The 19,883-nt window shown below is 59.4% G+C and overlaps 1 protein-coding gene across 1 annotated transcript; it reads right to left on the bottom strand.

Annotated features, from left to right (window-relative positions):
• Window positions 1–588: 588 nt before the first annotated feature.
• Window positions 589–9,853, bottom strand: ADRBK1 (adrenergic, beta, receptor kinase 1). The gene is made up of 20 exons (XM_008572075.1): window positions 9,777–9,853; window positions 7,737–7,810; window positions 7,460–7,561; window positions 7,265–7,339; window positions 7,047–7,108; window positions 6,127–6,178; window positions 5,809–5,900; window positions 5,430–5,529; window positions 5,270–5,348; window positions 5,054–5,184; window positions 4,644–4,738; window positions 4,464–4,571; window positions 4,186–4,252; window positions 3,790–3,890; window positions 3,233–3,299; window positions 3,057–3,152; window positions 2,643–2,805; window positions 2,339–2,475; window positions 1,948–2,061; window positions 589–1,861 (listed from the first exon to the last, which is right to left on the bottom strand). The coding sequence occupies exons 1-20, from the start codon at window positions 9,838–9,840 to the stop codon at window positions 1,697–1,699; spliced, it is 1,944 nt and encodes a 647-aa protein (XP_008570297.1). The 5' UTR covers window positions 9,841–9,853; the 3' UTR covers window positions 589–1,696.
• Between the last annotated feature and the right edge of the window lie 10,030 nt (window positions 9,854–19,883).

Below are 19,883 nucleotides of genomic sequence, written 5' to 3'. Positions count from 1 at the left end.
TACCATGCTGTGCTTTGGCCCTGGGCCTCAGCCTTGCCGGGCAGAGCCTGTGAGGAGCAGGCAGCAGCACATGTCTGCTCAGTCACCCACAAGAGCCTGTAGGGCAGGGGGTGGGGGCAAGGAAGTTGACCAGAAGCCTCTGGGTAGATGAGAGGCCTGCACAGCAAGGCCAGAGGGGAGGCCAAAGCCAGAGAGGGACAAGGGCCCAGAGAGGGCGGAGATGCTTCGTTGTAACTGTCCTGGGGGGTGTGTGTGTCAGGATGGTGCCTGGTATGCAGGAGTGCTCACAAGGCTGAGATGGCCCCAGTCAGTCCCAGCTGACACCAAGCACGGAACTGTTGGCACCTCCGCCTGCTTACCTGGGCAGTGGGCGGAAGACTCCTTCCCCTCCCAGGGAGGAGGTGGGGAATGGGCACTGGGGGAGACGAGCCAGCTGGTGGGGTGGGGGAGGGAGAGTGGGAGTCCCTGCCCCCAGATGCCTGCCATGGTGGTGGAGGGGTCCTGGTGACCCTCCCTTCTCAGGCCCTAGCCTGCAGGAGGCTGGGAAGTATTCACCAGTCACAGAAAGAATCTGAAACAGCCAAGGAGTCAGGCACCATTTTTTATAAAAACGCATAGTCTCATTTTCCACTCTTTAAAATCACATTCAAAAATCGGCAAAGAAATGCCCCGGGGAGTGAGTAGATGGGAGGGGAGGGTGCTCCGACCCAGCCCCAGGGAGAGAGGGCACGACACCACACAAGGCAGCGTGGCTGGCACAAGGGGACATGCTGACAGGACATGGGCTATGGCGCTGGACAGCCAGGGGCACACTGACCAGCTGGGGGCAGGACGGGCTGGCCCCAGCTGGCACCCTCTCGCTGTGCTGCCCACCCGCCCAGGCCAGCCCCCTGTGGTCCTGGGCAGATGAGGCTTCACCCAGCCCAGGCTCGGGGATAGCTGGGGGCCAGGCTAGGCCGGTGTGGCCCAATCCACAGTTGCCTCTCTGCGGTCCCTGAGCCCAGGCGCTTGGGGTGGAAGAGGGGGCTGCAGGGAGGGCAGCAGCCCACTGCCAGCGCCATCCTCCTGGCCGAGCCCCGCAGCGTTCTGGGAAGGTGGCAATGGAGGTTGCAGGGACCCACGGGCTTTTCCTGAACAAGCGCCCAGGAACCCAAGTCACTGTGGGAGGCCTCAGGGGCCGGGGAGACAATGGGCCCTTTCCTCTGGCCAACGGCAAGAGGGCAGGACAGTGCAGGGCTCCGTCCCTTTGCCGCAGGAGGGCTGCAGTGGGAAAATTCAAGTAGTGTCCCCATGCTGCGTCCTCCCCTAGGATGGGGGACGCTGGGCCACCTGCTGTGCCCATGGGCACAGAGCAGAGCCCACAAGCCTGAGGTGGCCCAGTTCGTGTGGCATCATCCCCCAGGGAAGGGGCGGGAGGGCTGCTGGGGGCTGCTGCTCTCCCCCACAGGAAGACACTGGGAACAGGTGGTCCCAAGGGGTCAGGGTGGAGGGCGCTGGACAGTGGCTAGGGTGGTGGCAGCAGGAGCCAAGGCAAGCGGGCCCCTCCCAGGGGGCTGGGCCAGGCTGGGGCCACAGGAAATCACAATAATTACAAAATAAAAACTTTTCCGCTTGGCGGGAAAACAAATAATAAAAATTCGACAAAATAAATTAGAGGTTTATAAAAGGCGGTGGTGGCGGCGGTGGCGCGGCGGGGTCAGAGGCCGTTGGCGCTGCCGCGCTGAACCAGGGGCACCTTGCTCAGCTCGGCCACAGGAGAGCGGGGCTTGTTCTTCATCTTGGGCACCCGCTGCACCAGCTGCTGGGCCTCGCGGTAGGCGTCGCGCAGCTCCTTCTTCCACTGCACCAGCTCGGGGTCGCTCTGCACGTGCCCAGGCTGGTCAGCGGCTGCCCTGTCCCCACCGCCGCCCCCACGTCCCCCATGGCCGCCCCACGTCCCCCACTCACGTCGCACTGCAGGACGAACTGCTTCCCGCCGCGGATCCTGAGCAGCAGGCACTTGCGCTCCTTGATGTGCGTCTCCTCCACCGACTGGATCTCCTCCATGGTCAGGAGGCTCTGCTGCAGGGCGGGCGCAGGGGTGAGGGCGGGCCCAGCCCCCCGCGGCCGGCTCCCCGCCCTGGCACCAGCACCTGCTCCTTACCGGGGCCTCGCCCTCGCCCCGCCACTCTCTCTTAGAGTTGATAAATGATTTCAGCAAAGTTTCAGGATACAAAATCAATACAAAAAAATCAGTAGCATTTCTATACTCCCAACAGTAAACATGCAGAAAAAGACGTAATAACTTCGTATAGCATACATTATACGAAGTGCCCTGGCACCAGCACCTGCTCCTTACCGGGGCCTCGCCCTCGCCCCGCCACTCCAGCCGGTTGGGGAACAGGTAGAAGTACCGCCGCTGCCACTGGGTCAGGAAGGGGTTGCCCATCTTGGACATGTAGCCGTGCATGATGCAGTCCTTGCCCAGGGCGTAGTCTGGTGCAGACAGGAGAGGAGCAGACTCAGCCCGGCCCGGCCTGGGTTTAAATCACGCTCTGGCCGCTTTCTGGCTGTGACCTCAGGCCCGGTCCTCAAACCTGAGCCTGTTTCTCATTTCTAAAGCGGACAGTGGGCCCGGTGCCCGGCAGCCAGCGAGCCCTCACCTTCCTCATGGCCCAGCTGCTTGTTTTTGGCTTTCTTGCGGGCCTCCAGCCGGTCTGTCTCAGTGTTAATGGTATCGAAGACGGTCTCTGCCACCTCCTGCTGCCACCGCTCCGAGATGGTGAGGGGGAAGTTGCGGTAGAGCTCCTGGTCGCTGTCCAGTAACTTCACCAGGTGGAGGGGGTGGGGACACACGGGGGACAGAAGGTGCCAAGACATCCATCAGCCACTGCCTGCCCACACCCAGGGCTCTGGGGCAGGAATGGTCTGGTCTGACCTCCAGGGAAGTGTGGGAGGAGCTGAAGCCCACCAGCTGACAGGGCTGGCGCAGGGTCTCTGGGAGGCAAAGAAGGGGCAAGGCTCCCACCCAGGCCAGGCTCAGGGCTTGGGTGTGAGAGGCCAGCGAGGCCTGGTACCTTGATCCCTTTTGTATCTTCCTCATCAAAGGAGCCAATATCAAAGGCGTCAGCTGCATTCACCTCCCCACGTGGGGGGATCAGCGGGGGAGGGTACTGCAGCAGAACAGAGGTCATGGGCGTTGGGGGGGGAGGGCTGCAGGACGCCCTACCCGGCCTCTGCTACAGGCTACTACCTTCTGCAAGAAGACCATCTGCCAGTCCAGGGAGCGGAAGAAGGGGCTCTCCTTTACCTCCTGGGCCCTATGGAGAGATGTCTGTCACTGGGGATTGGCACCACTCTGAGTTGGAGGCTAAGTCTGGGCCACGGAGTCAGGTGGCCCAGGCTCAACTCCTGATTCAGCCACTTTCTGGCTCTGTGACCCTGGGCAAGTTCCTTAAACTTGAGCCTGTCTCCTCTTCCATAAAACGGGAGAACAGTAGTTCCCATGCCAGTTTTATTATGGTAAATCTTGTAACACCGTGCACAGCACTTAGTAAATGTTCAATAAACATAAAAAGCTGTTGTCATCATCATCGTCACCTTTGTCAAAAGGGGCCCTCTGGAAGCTGGTCCCTAGCTGGCTCCAGCAGCGCTATCCCAGGGGGTCTCTCCACCCTGAGAACATTGGAAGGAACTGGCTACGTGTGAACCCCTCAAAGGAGGCTGGGACCACAGAGGGGCTCTAGGTGATGGGACATGGCCAGAGGCCCAGACACGCAGCGTGCCCAAATAGCCACGCAGGCTACTCACCCGCGGCCCAGGCAGCCCAGTCTCCGGTTGACATCCCTCTGCAGGAGGCCCTCCAGCAGGGAGCGGAGTTCGGGGGAGAAGGAGTCGGGCAGCTCCACGGCCTTTGGAGGAGAAGGACGTTGGCAGAAGGTGAGGAAGAGCCCTTGGCCCCATCACAGCTCCAAGGTGAGGGGTCCAGACCCCCAGTAGAGAGACAGGGCCCCACTTTCTAACTCGCCCCCCAGCAGACATATGTACTCTGACAATGTAGGGAGGGCGAGAGGTCTGGGTCACAGAGGCTGAAGTGGGGATCAGCGGCCTGAGATCTCTGCTGGTTGGTGAGAACCAAGAATCCATGACCCTGGCACCCATCAAGAGACCCACTGTGGCCCCGCATCAAGACCCTTCTTCACTCACCATTGTCAATGTCATGCGGTCAATCTCATGCTTGTCTTTGGTCTTGTGCTGCCGAAAGGGGCTGTGCCTGGGCAAGAGAGGCCAAAGACCAGGATCAAAGGACAGGGATGGGGAAACTGAGGCAGACTGTGTGAATGAGCCTTGTCCAAAGCCAGGGATGATGCCATCCCTAATACCCAGGCAGCCGTGGGCTCCCCTCTCCCAGCTTCCTACCTGGATTGGGGAGGAGCTGCTTTTCTCAGCCCTGTCCCACCTGCCCACCTGGGATGGCCACTCACCCCCGCAGCAGCTTGAAGAGCATGCAGCCCAGGGAGAACCAGTCGGCGCTGCTGTCGTAGGCCACTCCCTTCTGCAGGACCTCAGGGGCCATGTACCCGTGGGTGCCCCTGTGGGAGCAAGGAGGCCATGAGTGGAGTGGCGGAGGGAAGGGGAAGGGAGAGTGGCAGCTGGGCACTCACACGCTGGCATGGGGCTTCTTCTTGGAGAAGTCACAGGCCAGGCCCAGGTCTGAGATCCGCACGTGGCCATGCTCGTCCAGGAGGATGTTGGCGGGCTGTGGAGGAAGCCCAGTGAGCTGTTGCTAGGCAGCTCAGGATGGGGCCTGGCCAGGCAAGAGGCCAGACGGGTCCCTGCCTTCCCTTGAGAGGATTGTGGGTGTTCAGGGACCAGGCCCCAGCTGGGGTCTTCTCTTCCTCTCCCCAATCACAACCCGAACCCAGAAAGTGGCTCAGGTGAGAGGGAAAGGGGTGAAGCAAAAAGAGCTGGCCTTGTCCCAGGAATGCCACTTCCCTGGGCCTGGGGCCCTCCCTGCGAGTGAGAGGAGGGAGAGGAAGCCATGCCTGAGGGTGGCAGGGCAGGGGAGCCTCACCTTCAGGTCCCGGTAGACGACAAAGCGGCTGTGCATGTGCTCCAGGCCCAGGATGATCTCGGCCGCGTAGAAGCGCATGTCAGCCTCGGAGAAGACCCCGTGCTGGGACAGGTGGTAGTGCAGGTCCCCGCCTGAGGGAGGCAGCCCCGTGGAGTGGCACTCAGGCTCCTGCCCTGCCCTGGCCCTGTCCACCCTGAGGCCAGGCCCGACACTCACCGTTCATGAGATCAAGGATGAAGCTGAGCTTGTCCGGCGTGTGGAACGCGTAGGACATGCAGACAATGAAGGGACAGTCCTAGGAGGGGAGGGGCGGTCAGCAGGGGCAGCCACGGTTCTGGAGCCAAAGGCTGCTCTGGTGGCCCCGGGCCCCGCTCACCCCGGTGCTGACGAGGGAGAGCATGATGCGCTCGTTGAGGGCCAGGGTCTCCCCCTGCTTCATCTTGATGCGCTTCTTGTCCAGACATTTCATGGCGTACCTGTGGCGGTGCGGGGACGGAGGCCGCCGGTCAATGCCCACCTGCAGGGCAGGGCCCCAGACCAGATGCAGGACAAGTGTGTGACAGGAGTGTGGGCAGGTTGGGCTCTGAGGAGCCTGCAGCAGGGGTAACAGCATGAGCAAGAAGAGAGGGCAGAAGACAGTGGCACAGAGGGGACAAGGTGGGGCACTGAGCCCCTGGCAGCTCCTCCCCTGGATGCCCATGCCTGGAGTCACCCTGGGGCCCTCCGTCCCTCCAGCTGAGCAGGTGCTCACTCACATCTTGCCCGTGTCGGCCTTCCGGCACCCATAGACCTCACCGAAGCCCCCACGCCCGATGATGCGATGCACACTGAAGTCGTTCATGGTCAGCTGCAGGTGGCAACAGCTACGTCACTGCAGGCTGCCAGGGCCTCCCGTGCCACACGTGTACCTGCCTCCAGCCTCCCCTGCTGGAATCCCAGCACTGACCCCTAAAGCCCCACCTGGGGGCTAAAGGACAGACTTCGCTGACCTCCCCACCCTGGCCAAGCCCCAGCCCAGCTCCCCGGGACGAGCAGCAGGGAGCATGGCCCTCCCCGCCTTCAGTCCCACTCACATGGATGTTGAGCTCCACGTTCTTCCACTGGCAAAATCGTGTGAACTTGTCGCTGTAAGAGAACAATCCCAGGCTCAGGCGAGCCTCAGAAACTGGTCAAGGGAGACACGGAAACACCCCGAGCCTTAGCAGGAACCATATGCTCCCTCTGGGGTGTCCGCTCGCCTGCCTGTGCTCCGGAGCCCCGGCCCTCACACCCAACCCCGGGTGCCTGCTGGGACCAGACAAGCAGAGAGACAGAGGTCTTCCCTGCAGCCCAGACTTCCTCTACCATGTCGTGGACAAGTGCGCCTCTGTCCCTGCCTGCATTCTTCCAGCCACGCAGAGCCCACTCCCTGCGAAGCCGCCTGCTCTGTGGCAGGGAGAGACAGAGGTCTTCCCTGCAGCCCAGACTTCCTCTACCATGTCGTGGACAAGTGCGCCTCCGTCCCTGCCTGCATTCTTCCAGCCACGCAGAGCCCACTCCCTGCGAAGCCGCCTGCTCTGTGGCGGGAAAGCTGTGACCTTCGGAAAGCCGATCCTTTTATCAGGCTGAAACCTGCCTACCCCTCCCACCTACCTGGCCGACTGGCTGCAAGGGCCACGGGGTCAGCGTGCTCTCCCTGCCTGCCCCTATTGCCACCCTGAGGCTCCTCAGCCCAGGGGGCCCAGCAAGGTGCTAGACAGTCCAGGGGATGGAAAGATGCACAGGTGGCCCCCAGCTCCCCAAAGAATCATCTGGGACAGGTTTTGAGATGCCTGGTGCTGAGAAGGGCAGGGCAGGAGAGGATGACCTCTCAGGACTCCCTGCAAGGGGGCCATCGGTGGGCCCAGTCACCTGGCTGGTCAGAGCCCAAAGCAGCTGGCTTCTGTCCTCCCTACCATCCTTCTCTGAGTGGCCTCCATCCCCCTTCCTCTCCCACACCAGCCCCTACACTCACCTCTCGATGAATTTCTGAAACACATCCCCTCGGAGGTTCTGGCAAATCTCTTCGATGTATGGCTAAGGGGGGAAGCTGAAAGTTGGTGACTGAGCCCCTGGGGACCGTGGCTGCTCAGGCCCTGCCCCGAGCTGGCCAGGCTCCTTGACCTGGGCTGTCTGAAGGTAAGCCTGGCTGGGCAGGGGCCAGGGGGCAGTGGGAATAAGCCCAGCACGCACCTGGAAGAGATCTGGAGGCACCTGCTTCTTCACCAGGTGGCCCTGGACGTGCTCGGTAGCACTCTTTGAGAAGGGCTGGGGAAGACAGAGGTGGCTGTGAATTCTCTGCAGGGTCCTTTCTTCCCTTCCCAATCCCCGGGTCACTAGGGGCCAGCATGCGGTCCAGGCTGAGGACACGCGGGCAGGGACACTCACGTGCGAGCAGGCGAGCAGCTCCTTCATGATGTACAAGTCGAAGATCTCCCGGCTGCGGGCCATGCGCTCCTCCTCAGTCTCCAGCTTCTCATACTTCTTGATCTGGAGGACAGGATGCCCACAGGTGATCTGCGGCCCAGCAGGCCCAGGGCACCACCGCGGGGCATCTTGTGCATTCAGTAGAAGTTTCCCCCACCTCCTCCCATCTCTAGCAGAGCAGGGCCTGGACTTGCTTGGCCCCTGCCAGCCTGCCCAACTGGGTGGGGTCCTGCCTTACCTCTTCGTAGAACTCCACCAAGGGCTTGGCCTCCTCCAGGTGGTTCAGGCAGAAGTCCCGGAAGAGCAGGAACCCTGAAAGCAACCGTGACAGGCCACACTGAACCCACCTCCTCTCACAGGCCTTCCCACCATTACGGACGCTGTGGGTTTGGGGCTCCCTGGGCAGGACCAGCCAAGGAAGCAAGCAGAGGTGGTCTTAGCCACAGATAGGGGCTGGGCAGGGCAGCCACAAGATTGCTGCCAACCAGAAGATTCTTGGATTCCAGGTCAGGCCCTTGGGTTTCTACCCGCTTTCCAGAATCTGCTTCCTCGGATGGTGGCTGGGAAAGTGACAGGCACCATGGCGAGGCAGAGTGGGGCTGTCTCTGGTGTCAGGGAGCCCTGGGTTGGCGCCAGGCCCCCCTCCCCCACTATAGTCTGGGGCCCTACAACTCCTCTGTGAGGCCGACACCACCTGCCAGGGCAGTGTGTGCAGGTGCAAGAGATCACCCCCTGGATGCCCTGGCCACCCAGGCCAGGTAAGGCTGCAGCAGGCGGCAGGCGTGGAGGCCAAGGGGGCTCTGAAGGAGGGCCACACCCCTCTCAGACCTTGCTCCTTTCCCAGACCTTGCTCCCCACTTCATCATCTGGCTGGTTCTCGACAGACAGGGAGGGTGGGCCCAGCCGGTGAAACTGAGGCTCGGGGAGACCTGTCAGACACGTGGTATGTGGCAGAGGCATGAGAACTCAGGGCTCCTCTACCTGATGGCAGTTCCCTGGGAAAGATGGGCCAGAGGGTGGGACCTCAGTGCAGGGGGCATGGAAGGGTGATGGGCCACAGGGGAACAGAAGAGGTAAGGTGGGCTACGGGAAGGGCTCTCAGGAGACCCTGGGCAGGATGTCCTCACCCTTCCCAGGGACCAGGGGCCTGAGGCCTGGCCCCAGAGCTGTTGCCAGAGGACAAAGTAGAACTAAGGGCAGCCCACTTGCCCCTAGGGCCTCCAGTCTGCCGTGGGTGAGTGGGCTTGTGCTGGGTGGCTTCCCACGCCTCTTCAGGGGCACTGCCTTGGTGTCATCATGCCCTTCACTGCCTGGGTACCTCTGCCAAAGCTTGTAGCCATCATCTGTGGTAAGGACAGCCTGGCCTTTTCAATATAGTACCTTTGAGTAACTCGTGAACAGGGCTTCATGCTGGCTTAAAGCGCTCTCACTGACATCACCTCATCAGACCTGACAGTCCTGGGCACTGGGGCTCATGATCCCGTTTCCCAGATGAGGACACCATCAGGCTCAGAGAGGTGAAGCGACTTGCTCAAGGTCACAAACCTAGGCCCCAGACTGTGTGCTGTGACACTGACTCCCCAAGGCTGACCTCTGATGCCAGATCCTGCCAGGCCTGGCCGGGCCACTCCTAGTTCAGAGCTGAGATCCTGTTTTCCGGAAGGCCAAATCAGCTGTGTGTGGCTGGAGCCTGCTTCCTAGAGACTGCCCCAAGCCTGCCCTCTGGGCCAGGTCCGTGGGGTAGACCGCATGATGCTTCTAAGACAACAGGCACCCGGCACCAGGAGGAGGGAGAACGGAGGGGCCTGGGCCAAAGCAGGTTGCTCACAAAGAAGGGCCCGTGGGGCGGGCCGACCGCAGCTCGGAGGCGCCACAGGAAGGGCCCCGCCTCTTCCTGTCAGTTCTACCAACAGCCCAGAGCAGCTGTGGCCTGGGCCAAGGGGAAGCTGCAACTCTCAAAAACAAAAACCCCAAAGGAGGAACTTCCCTGGAGGCCCTAGAAGGCCGCTGGGCCCCCACCCCCACCACACGGCTTCCTGGGCTGACATCCAGGGGCTGGGAGGCACCAGGGGTCACAGCCTGACCCAGAGCAGCCCCTATGGCCACCTGGGGGGCTTGCTGGCTGCCCTGCCCTGAGTGGATGGGAGGGCAAACCTCCTGGGAGAGGGGAACACAGCCCGGCTGCCTGGGCTGGGGGCAGGAAGTCAACCTTGGGGTCTTTCAGCCCCCACGCCTCAGGCCTGGGCAGCTGGACATGTCCTTAGGCTGCTGTACTCACCCAGCTTCTGGGAGAAGATCTTCTCAAAGGTCACCTCACTCCGGTCCTCCAGGTACTTCTGCATGACACTGCGGATGCTGTGCGACAGGGAGGGGGCGCAGTGAGCAGGAGCCCCTGGAGCCCGATGGGGCTGCAGGCCTATCCCTGCCACCCTGCTTCCCCGCAGGCCCAGCAGCAGACCCAGCAGTGGTCACCAGGCCAGGCCTACTCACTTATCCTAACCACACGTCACACCAGAGGGGCCCAAGGAAGCCTGTGCCTGCTCACCAAGGCTCTGTCCCCAAAGGCTAGGGTGGCCAGCAGGTGGCCTCCTACGCAGAAGCCCACCGCCTGCAGTGCTGGCTTTGGGAACTTGACCAAACTGTAAAAGCCAGGCCTGGTCCATCAGCAGATGAACAGATAAGCAAACAACATCCATCCACACGAGGGCACACTGCTCAGCCACAGAAAGGAATGAGGCCTTGAAAACATTACAGTCAGTGGAAGAAGAAAGTCACAAAAGACCACGCATTGTAGGATTCCACTCATAAGAAATGTCCAGAACAGGCAAATCTACAGAGACAGAAAGCAGATTCCTGGTTGCCAGGGGCTAAGAGGAGGGGAAGGAAGTGACTGCCAGTGGGTATGGGGTTTCCTTTTGGGGCGATGGAGAGGTTCTGGAATTAGATAGGGGTGAGGGTTGCACAACATACTGAATATACTAAAAACCACTGAATTGTATATGTTAAAGGGATCCGAACCCTTGTCCTTGATGTTATAACAGCATGCCTTAACCAACTGAGTTAACTAGCCAGCCCATATCTCAATTATAAACATAGTTTTAAAAGTAAATAATAAAAGACTCAGTTCCCATGTCCCCCATACTTGGCTAAAAAACATGACTCCTGCCCTGGGTTGCTTGGTAGGACCATAAGGGAGGACTGGCCATTGTGATGCCTGAAGCCCACCCCCAACACTGACCACTAACAGGAAGAGCCACACCGGGCCACACTCCACGCCTCGGGTGCATCTTGCTGTTCCCTACCCCCTCTCCAGGGACACTTTCAGCCCCGCCCTGCTAGCCTGTCCCAGCAGGCCCTCTCTGGCCTGAGTCCTGGGGTAATACTTGGCTGCTCAAGACAAGGGCACATGCAGGGCTGGGCCACACAGGGCTGTCACACCTGAGCCCAGGACATGTGGGGCCACCAAGAGGCCTCTGGCTCGTGAGGACTCAAATCCACGAATCGGGGCTCTGTGCAGGGCATAGCCCATGCCTCTGTGTAACCTGGTCCCTGCCCCTTGGAGCCAACAAGGGGCTGGACTGCCTTCTCACCCAGGCTGCTGTCACCGAGCCCTGCTGCACATCCCCTACACACCAGGCACCATGCAAGTCACACGAACCCTGTCCCCGCCCTCCAGGGTACAGGCTCTGGGTGTGTGCTATCAGCATGTGTGAAAGCCTCACATGGACCCCACTTGGTGCCAGGAGACTCTGGCAGTGGGGAGTGCTCTGGGTGTCAGGAGATGCTGTGTGGAGAAGGCAGGCCTCCACAAGCTCTTGAAATGCAAACAGAACGTCGACAGGTGGTGAAGCCCAGGGCAGGTGGGTGGACGTGGGACCAAGCAGGGGATTGCCCCCCAGGAAAGAGCAAGAGGCCAGCAGGGCAGGGAGGAGGGCACAGTGCAGGACACAGCAGGAGGGCAGGTCACATGGGAGGGCAGAATGTGGATGCAGGGGAGGGGACTTCAGAGCCAGGAAGCAGCCAGAGAGCAGCTCTTGGGAGGCTCAGTCCAGGGAGCGAGTAGAACGACTCCACGGGGGTCATGGGGAGGAAGCCCAGGCAATGCCAACATGCAGCCAGGGAGTGGGGGAGAAGCAGGTGGGCAGGAGAAAGCTCAGGCTGTCAGGTGGAAGTAGAGGTGTTCACAAGGCCGGCCCAGCAAGGGTTTCCAGGCTTTGGACCCAGGGGTCTGGAAAAACTGTGGCTCCAGGCAGGGCTGGTGTGGCCTGAGGACCCTGCCCAGCCTCTGGTCTTGGAAGCGGGGGCTTCTGCCTGTTTTCATTTGCCACTGTCCTTCCAAGAAGGTCTGGGGTGGAACCCCAGGTGCTGGTCCTCCCAGGACCTTGCTTATGCTGGGGCTTCCTCAGGAAAGCCATGCAGGCAGCCGTCAGCACAATCCTGAGCCTGACCACTGTGCCTACTTCCCATCCTCAGAGGCTGTAAGATGCTGTGACCTCCCCCCAAAGCTGTCTCCAGCAGGAACTAGGGCGCTGATGACAAGGACAGGCCTTGGCGACTCTGTTCCCATCCTGTGATTCCTTTGGCACAGACCCTGCCCGGCCAGGAAAAGAAGAGCTGTCAGCCCAGACCCAGAATCCTGGAGACCCCAGACATCCCCATGCTGCCACTTTAGAGCCGGTTCCCTCCAGGAAAGAGAGGACACTCTCCTCAAACTGGCAGGGGCCCCCAGGTTGGGACGTGCCACTCATCCACGCTGGCACACCCTCCTGTCCTGGGGCCACACAACGGCTCAAATCCACTGGCCACCATCAAAGACAAGTTTCCTGGCCTTGTGGGATTCACAGGGACACAGGAGATGGAGGACAGAAAGCAAGTCTCACAGAGCGCTCCACACGCAGCAGGAGCACGGTAAAAATCTGTGACCCTGAGAAAGACACAGCCCTTCCCATCGGGGCCTGTACACTGGAGAGTCCCAGGAGGCCCTCAGGCACCTTCTGCCTCAAGCTCTCAAGGCTTCAGCAGGGTCCCACCAGGGGTCCAGAGAGAAGAGGGTGGAGACAGGGAAGTGGAGCCCGGGAACCTGCAAGACCAGCTGCCTGACCTCACCTGCCAGGTGGGCAGGGAAGGTGGGGTCTTCACCACCCTGGTGGTCAGCCCTGGGCGCTCTGATTCTGCACCCAATTCTCGTGTTTGCGGACATTTTGGTCCACAAAAGGGGACGAGAAAAAGCAATAGAGGAAAAAGTAACACAAAATGTCAATTTTCCGTGGTGGTGGAGGGTCAGATAGGCATGGTCGGGTGCTGCTCAGGTGGAACATACAGACAGACAGAGCAGATGACAGGCAAAGTAACTCCAGCCCATGGGGAGTAACCCCCCCAGGAGCTAGGCATGGCCCTGGGAATGGGGGCCAAGGGGCTTCACTGGGAAGCCCTCCTGAGCCCAATTTGCTTCCTGGGAACTGGCAAAACTGGTGCCAGCTTGGCAGAGGGAATGTCCACCCCGGACCCAGGGGACAGCAGTACCACTTGCCACCATGTGACTCAGCGCACTAATGACTGGACACGCAGAGGTCTCCAGCTGGGAAGAGTGCTGGCTGAGATACCCTGCCTGTGCCAGCCAGGGAACCTGCCAGGCAGGGACTTCTTCCTTCCCAGAGACTCTGCTTGTTGACCCAGGCCCGGGGACAGCAAGAAGCAGGACCCCGGGCTCTAAGGCTGTCCCTGCCCTCGGAAGCCACGCCTGGGGATGGCCACAGCATTCTTCCCAGCCCACAGCACTTCACTTTCTTCCTTAAAAAGAAAAAAATGTTTCTTAAATAAAATAAACCTCCCCCCCCGCCCAAAGAAAACCCAAAGACAAGGTCAGGCCTGAGCAGAGTCCTTGAATGGAAGGCCCCCAAAGTGGCATTTTTAGGGTTTCCTGTCTATCCCCACAGGGCTGGTGGCCAAGGGAGCTGGCAGGTCAGAAAAACATGTCACTGGAGGAAGCTCCTGCCAGGGTGGCAAGCACAGGCTGGCATGGGAGGCGGGGGTGGGCTCCAGGGCTGGGTCACCTTTGTCTCCAACACCTGCTCCCTGATACCGGTGGAGTCTGGGGTGGCAATGAGCCCAGAATGGCGTACCTGCCCCCCACCCAGGTCAGCAACTCTGACATCCGCGGATAAGTTGCTCCCAAGATCTACTACGGATTGTCAAGAGAACCAAGTGCCTGAGCATTCTCAGACAGAATGACCTCGAGGTCCCCAATCCCTTTGGGGAAGGGCCTCAGAACCTCCTTTGCTCTGGCAGCTGGACGGGCGCCCAGGCCTGTACCAAACGGCTCTCCCCACCTCCCCTCCGGGAAGCCAGGCCAAGTCACAGACTTTAACTGTCCACTTTCCCCATTTGTACAATGAGGATGGAAAAAATGCTGTATTGCCATTGCCACGCCAGCCATTTAAAAAGCCTGAGGGGACACAGAAGGGGAACACTCCTAAGGTGCCAGGTTCACTGGGTGGTTGTCAGCTCATGTCCCACCTCCTGGACCACCACCCAGCACCCCACAGCTTGCTAACAGCCTGAGCTGCTCCTTCTAGAATGTGATCATATGCCAACTGGGCTTATTTGGGTCTCTGCTCCATACCTGCCGCATCCTCTGGCCAGGCAGCCTCCTGACTGGCTGGGCACCAGCCAGGCTGGGCCCAGGGGCACCAGCTGAGGCATGCGGGCTGGCCGCAGCCCCACATGCTCACAGACTGGCCTCATGCACTCTGTCTCTCCCCCTGAGCACCCAGCGGGTAGGGCCCGACACCTGCCCACCAGAGTATGGAGGGCATCTTGGCACAGGGGAGAGAGATGCGTGGGCCCCAAGCCCTGGCACCCTATCAGCTAGGGCTGCTCTGAGCAGCAGGCCCAGGCTGACACTGGGGGACAGGACACTTCCAGTGCGGTGAGCAGCTGAGAACAGCAGGGAGTGGGGAGGGCTGAGGGGCAGACCCTCTGGAACCTTCCATTACCAGGAGGTTCAGAAGAAAAGCAAGGTCCCACGCACTGTGGCACTGCAGCCTGGTGCGCTGCCTGGGCTCCCCCCTCAGGTGGCTCCCCTCAGGGTCAGAGGCAAACACCATCATTTTGATGGTGAGAAAACCAAGGCTAGAGGAAGCCGGCTGGGCAACTTGCCCAGAGGCCCTCAGTGAGTTATTGGCAAAGAAGGCGTCCAAATCCTCCCTGAGAACTGGACTCCCACCAGAGCACCCTTGCGACCCCCAACCTGTGTGCAAGAGCTGCATGCAGGGTCTCAGAGGACCCCGACACGTGTCCAGCCTCCACCCCGTTTGTGTTCCCTCTGCCCCCGCCAGGGGCTGCAGGAAGCAGACAACATCCCTCTTGGGAACCTGTCAGGCTGGAAGCCACAGTTGCTGTGCCCCTTGTGTGACAGTGATGCTGAAACCCAGGCATCCCAGGATGGTGCAAGCTGGTGCGGTGGCTACAGGCCTGGCAGGTCTGGTGCAACCACGCTTGGGGAGGTGACGGTTCACAAACCAGCAAGGCAGGGCCCGTGGCTGCAGCTGAGTTTTTCCCCTGTGGCATTTCCAGGAAACCTGGCACTGAGGTGGCAGAGGTAGGAGGAAGTCTCCTCTGGGGCTTCTTATAAATATTTCTCAACGACTCTACCTGTGGCTGACAATGTCCTCAGAGTTCAAAGACGGGGCCACATACCAAATGGGAAAGACCAACCCAAACCACTAAATGTGCAGCAGGCTCCAGGCAGGGGAAAGAAAATGCCAGCCAGCCCTGCATACACGAGCCCACCTCCAGGCTTGCAGCAGCCCAGACTCTTGATCATCACAGCGGCCACAAAGCAGCTCCACTGTGGGGACTCACCGGAAGAGGCGCTTTGGCTGCCTTGTCAAATGTCATGGCTACTTCACGAATGTGACGTGAGCGCTCACAGCCTGCATCTCACTGCCGGCGCGGACTGCAACCTACCATCAAGTCAGGATGCACCCAGAACAAACTTCCAGAAGTCCTTGCCCTACAGTTCCCAGGAGGTGCTGTCCCCCACTCCAATCCCAGACAGCTTCCACTGTCAGAGAACTGCCCTACTCAGAAAACAGAACTGCTAACACATTAACACCAGAAACCCACTTCTGCCATCATAGACGCTAGCCTTTGCAGTAAGTGACGATGCAGAGAAGGAATGTTATTATCTTAGGAAAAAGCTGCCGGGCTGGCTGGTTAGCGCAGTTGGTAGAGCACAGTACTGTAACACCAAGGTCAAGGGCTCGGATCCTCATACCAGCCAGCTGCCAAAAAAATAAATAAATAAAATAAAGCTGCAGCCAGATACCTCATTTTTAACATCTCGTTTGAAGCAGATCAGAAATAACTTGAATGTAACTCTGTCTGGGGGGGGAAATGACCCATTGGGAGCCAGTGGCAAGTGGGGAAGGGACCCAGGAAGAAAGAGCAGATATGACGAAGGCTGTGTGTGCCTCAAAGACTATCAGGAGCTCTAGGATCCTGCTGTTTGTTCCCAGCAGGAGAACGATATCCTGGAAGCATTGCCATTCACATGCAGCCAGAACCCACCCCACCGCTGCTGAGCACTCAGCCCCTCTGCAAAGCCGACCCGGGCACGGGGAGGAACGCTGGCTGCGGAGCGTGCCTGCACCTGACGTCACGGGGAATTTACTACTAGGAATTGATTGTGCATTAATAGGACACATCACTCCGGGTTGACAGAGCCCAGATTTCCCTGCACGGATTCAAGCTGTAATGCTCATGCTCCCTTCAAATCCATTTACAGAGGGAACTGCGGGCAGGCAAGCAACCTAAGGGCAAATACGTGGAGCCCCATCCTCTGTGAAGGAGAGCAGACGGGAAAGCGATCCCAGAGACCAATTCCTGGGGAACAGCAGTGTCTTCAAAGGCCCAGAGGGAGTGAATGCTGAAAAAATAATCTTGTTTTCAGAGGCAGGAGCGAGGAGAATGCTGCTACTGGAGTGGAAAGTTCTCGGTAAGGGATAAAGACTGGAAACAGCAGGGCCTCTGCTGGTGATGAAGAAGCAGAGGGAGGAAGAAGGGAGAAAGCCTTCCCCTGCCCCCCTCCGCCCAACAGATGAGGGCAGGAAGTCCTGGCTGCAAAGAGTTAACAGGAATGAAGAAGCAGCAGAGGAAGAGTGGCAAGGTCTGGGGAGACAGGGAAGCCAGAGAGGGGCAGGAAGGAGGAAATTCATGGTGGGGGAGGGACCAGGAAATAGCCAAGAAAATGGGAGGCTGCAAGAGGCACCCAGCTCTGGCAATCTGCTGCTGGGGCTGCCACTGTCACTGGGGAGAGCAAGGGCACCTCCTGGGACCGCCCAGGCAGGGCTTCTCAGCCAGGAGCCCAGAGATTAATTACATGAGGCCTCAGTGGTCATATTAAGCAAATGATGATAATTACAAGACTGCAGCCAGCCGCTGCTGGGAAAGAGAGACAGCGGTTCCTTCAGGGTGAGGCCCAGACCACAGACCCTGCAAGCTGAAGAGGCGCTGAGAGGTCATCAGGGAGGGAGCAGCTCCCTCACTTTAAAAAGGTAGAAACTGAAGCAGGCCCAGCCAGGATAGGGGACCTGTCTGGGTCCCATATAAGCTGGCATTGCAGAGGGATGAGAAGCCTGGTCTCCTGTCTCCCAGCTATACAATGCTGCCTCCTTCTACAAGAAGGTTGGGAAATGGGTCTGTTTCCTCGGATTCTGTAGGGTGACAGAAGGGAGGCCCCTGTGCCAACTCAAAGTGGCACTATGCCCAACCACTCCCATTCCCAGCCCAGGGAAGTCAGGGCTATGATGCCAGCCCCAGCTCCTGGCCAAGCCACAACCCGGGCACCAGCCAGAGAGAGGCTGCCGAGATGGACCACCCCAAGGTGGGAACAGCTCCTAGTTGCACCTTGTCACGGGGACAAACCACAGCCTCTCTCCCTGAGCCTGACCTTGTGGGTGGGGGGAAGACCGGACCCTTTATCTGATGGAACCCCTGGCATAGAGCTGCCCCCTCTATGCACTAGCTTTGCCAGAGCAGCTCAGTTATCTGTCCCAGTCAAGGGGAGGGGGCTGGGCCTTGTGAACTGTCACAGCTACTGGTGCTTCCAGGCCACTGCTCCAGATCCATGGCTCTCCAGACAAGGGGTGCCGGCCAGCCCCTTCCACAAAATGTGGACCGGGGTGGGGGCGTGGGATGGAGGAGATGAAGAGCTGGGGAAGAGCACCAGCCTGGGGGTCCAGAGACCCAAGTTCCAATCCAGTGCTCCTCTGTAACCAGGCCAAATCTCCTCCCCTCTCTGAGCCTCAGTGGCTTCAACTGTTAAATGGGGAAAATACCATCTGCTGGGCCTGCTTCCCACAGTTGTGAAAAGGATAAAATGGAGTCAAAAGCACTTTGCAAACTGGGAAGTGCCAGGCCAATGTGAGATCCAGTCATAACTACCTTCAAGGGCAGGAGGCATCTGACCACTGGTGTGCAGAGCCTAAAGCAAAAGGTGCCTGCTCTGCAGTGCAGGAGGCGGGGCCCTCTTGTCCATTTCCCAGATGTGGGCAACTTGCCCAGCGTCATGCTGCTGATGTGAACCTGCATGGAAACCTGTGCTGCCTGTCCATCACCTGCTGTCCCCCTAAGACTCACAGCCTACCTTGTTTCTGCTTAGGACTAGATGAGACGTCACTCAGTCCTGGTATTGCTTGAGCAACTACTACATTCAAGGCATGGCCCTCCCGAACTTCACAGGTTGGTTTTTGGATCGAGTGAGATGACAGTTGTCAAAATAAATAATAAGTTACTATAATTTCCATCATTGTTTCTATTATCACCACCATCACTAGCCCTGATTCTCAGGTTTCTAACACCTGCAGAGCCAACCAAGGAGGGGCCCCATCAGGAGCAATGCATTTTGGGAGAGATTACCCAAACACAGAGAGTTCCAGAAAAGGCCCCGCCTCATGCTTTGCAGAACTCCAACCTGCAGGAGGGTCTCGAGGCTGCCGCAACCAAGGAGAGCCATATCAAGCCCTAGAGGTTAACTCCCCCATTTCCTTCCTTGTGGCTTTGTCATTTCTGAACTCATTTCTGTTCTAACTGTCACTGCTCCCTGGACAGTCCCCAGCTGACAGTCAGTCTGGTTCTTGTTTTGAGAAATCTGATTGCAAATGTCTTAGAAAAAAAGGGCCCTAACGGCCTTTTCAAAACGCAGACCAATTTTCCTCTCTCAGGCCTGTGTTCAGTCAATCCGAAACCCCATGAGCAGGGCATGGAGGAGGGGGCCGGCGTGGCACCCCCGGCAGCTTCAGGCCAGGCTGAGACAGCTGTGGCTCTGCTTCGAAAACAGGACGCCGTAGTCACAGCCCTGACTTCATGCCATCCACATTTATTTCACAGATGAGAAAACCGAGGCCCAGAAACGGGAAGGGACTTGCCCAGAGTCACATGATAAGACTGTGGCTGTGAGCACAGGCCTCTCAGGCATGCGTGAGGAGTTACTAGGACTGGCCTCAGCACACAACACCAGGAATCGTGGTGCGCACATGTGCTGTCCCTGATGCAGGACCTCCGGGTCCCCGCTCAGGCCAGAGTAGTGGAAACAGGTAGAACTAGACGCCGGAAGCCCTGGTCTGGTGGCCAGACGCCACCCTGGATTACCTGTGTGACGCCAGGCAGGACACTCACTTCTGTGGCTGTAGCTTCCCCACCCGTTCCATGCGGACAAAACCACACCTGTCCTACCACCCCTTAGGTTTCCGTGAGGTTCAACTAATGGGAAAACAACTCTCTCAGCCATAAAACGCTGGGCAAGCCACAGCCAGCGTTCATATCCCGTGTACTTCTGCACCTATGTCCTGAACAGTTTAAACTTTGATACCAGGTGTGGTGGTGATAGCAGTTGTCTTCCAGAGAGGTGGCAGCCGTGGCCTGGCTGCTACAGGTGTGCCCGGATGTCCCCTGGTCAATGGCACCCACGGGGCACGGTATGCAGGGCCCCAGAGGAGAAATGCCAGGCGGGTGTTGCCCCCGCCCCAGCGCAGCCCGCGGGGACGGTGCACCCACCACACCACGGTCCTCACCGCCACACGACCACGAAAGCATCTCGAACCCAAGCGCAGGGAAGCGACCCCACCAGGGGCTGGGACGTGTTGGGACGACTCGTTGTCCCCCCACCCCTCATAAAGTGTAGACCGGAGGGGAGAGAGTTGGGAGCCGTGGAAGGCCCAAGGGGGCCGCGGGCAGCAGGGACAGGGAGGGCTGGGGGACGCAGCCAGGCAAGGTAGCGGTGGCAGGCGGAGGGGAGGGGACCCCACGGGGAAGGAGGACGGGGTGCGCCGGCTCCGGAGGGAGAGGGCAGGAGCCGGGGGGCGACGGGGACCGAGGGGGCCGG

This window comes from Galeopterus variegatus, unplaced genomic scaffold (assembly GCF_000696425.1).
Source record: "Galeopterus variegatus unplaced genomic scaffold, G_variegatus-3.0.2 Scaffold752, whole genome shotgun sequence".
Lineage (NCBI taxonomy): Eukaryota > Metazoa > Chordata > Mammalia > Dermoptera > Cynocephalidae > Galeopterus > Galeopterus variegatus.
The sequence above is the reverse complement of the archived record's forward strand: the minus strand, read 5'-3'. Positions and strand labels throughout refer to the sequence as shown.

Coding starts and splice junctions, on each gene's coding strand:
- ADRBK1 (XM_008572075.1), bottom strand. CDS start 9,840: ATGCAGAAGTACCTGGAGGACCGGAGTGAGGTGACCTTTGAGAAGATC. Junction 3,891..4,185: donor ACCGCATGACATTGACAATG/GTGAGTGAAGAA, acceptor TCTCCTCCAAAG/GCCGTGGAGCTGCCCGACTC. Junction 1,862..1,947: donor AGTTCGTCCTGCAGTGCGAC/GTGAGTGGGGGA, acceptor GGGCACGTGCAG/AGCGACCCCGAGCTGGTGCA.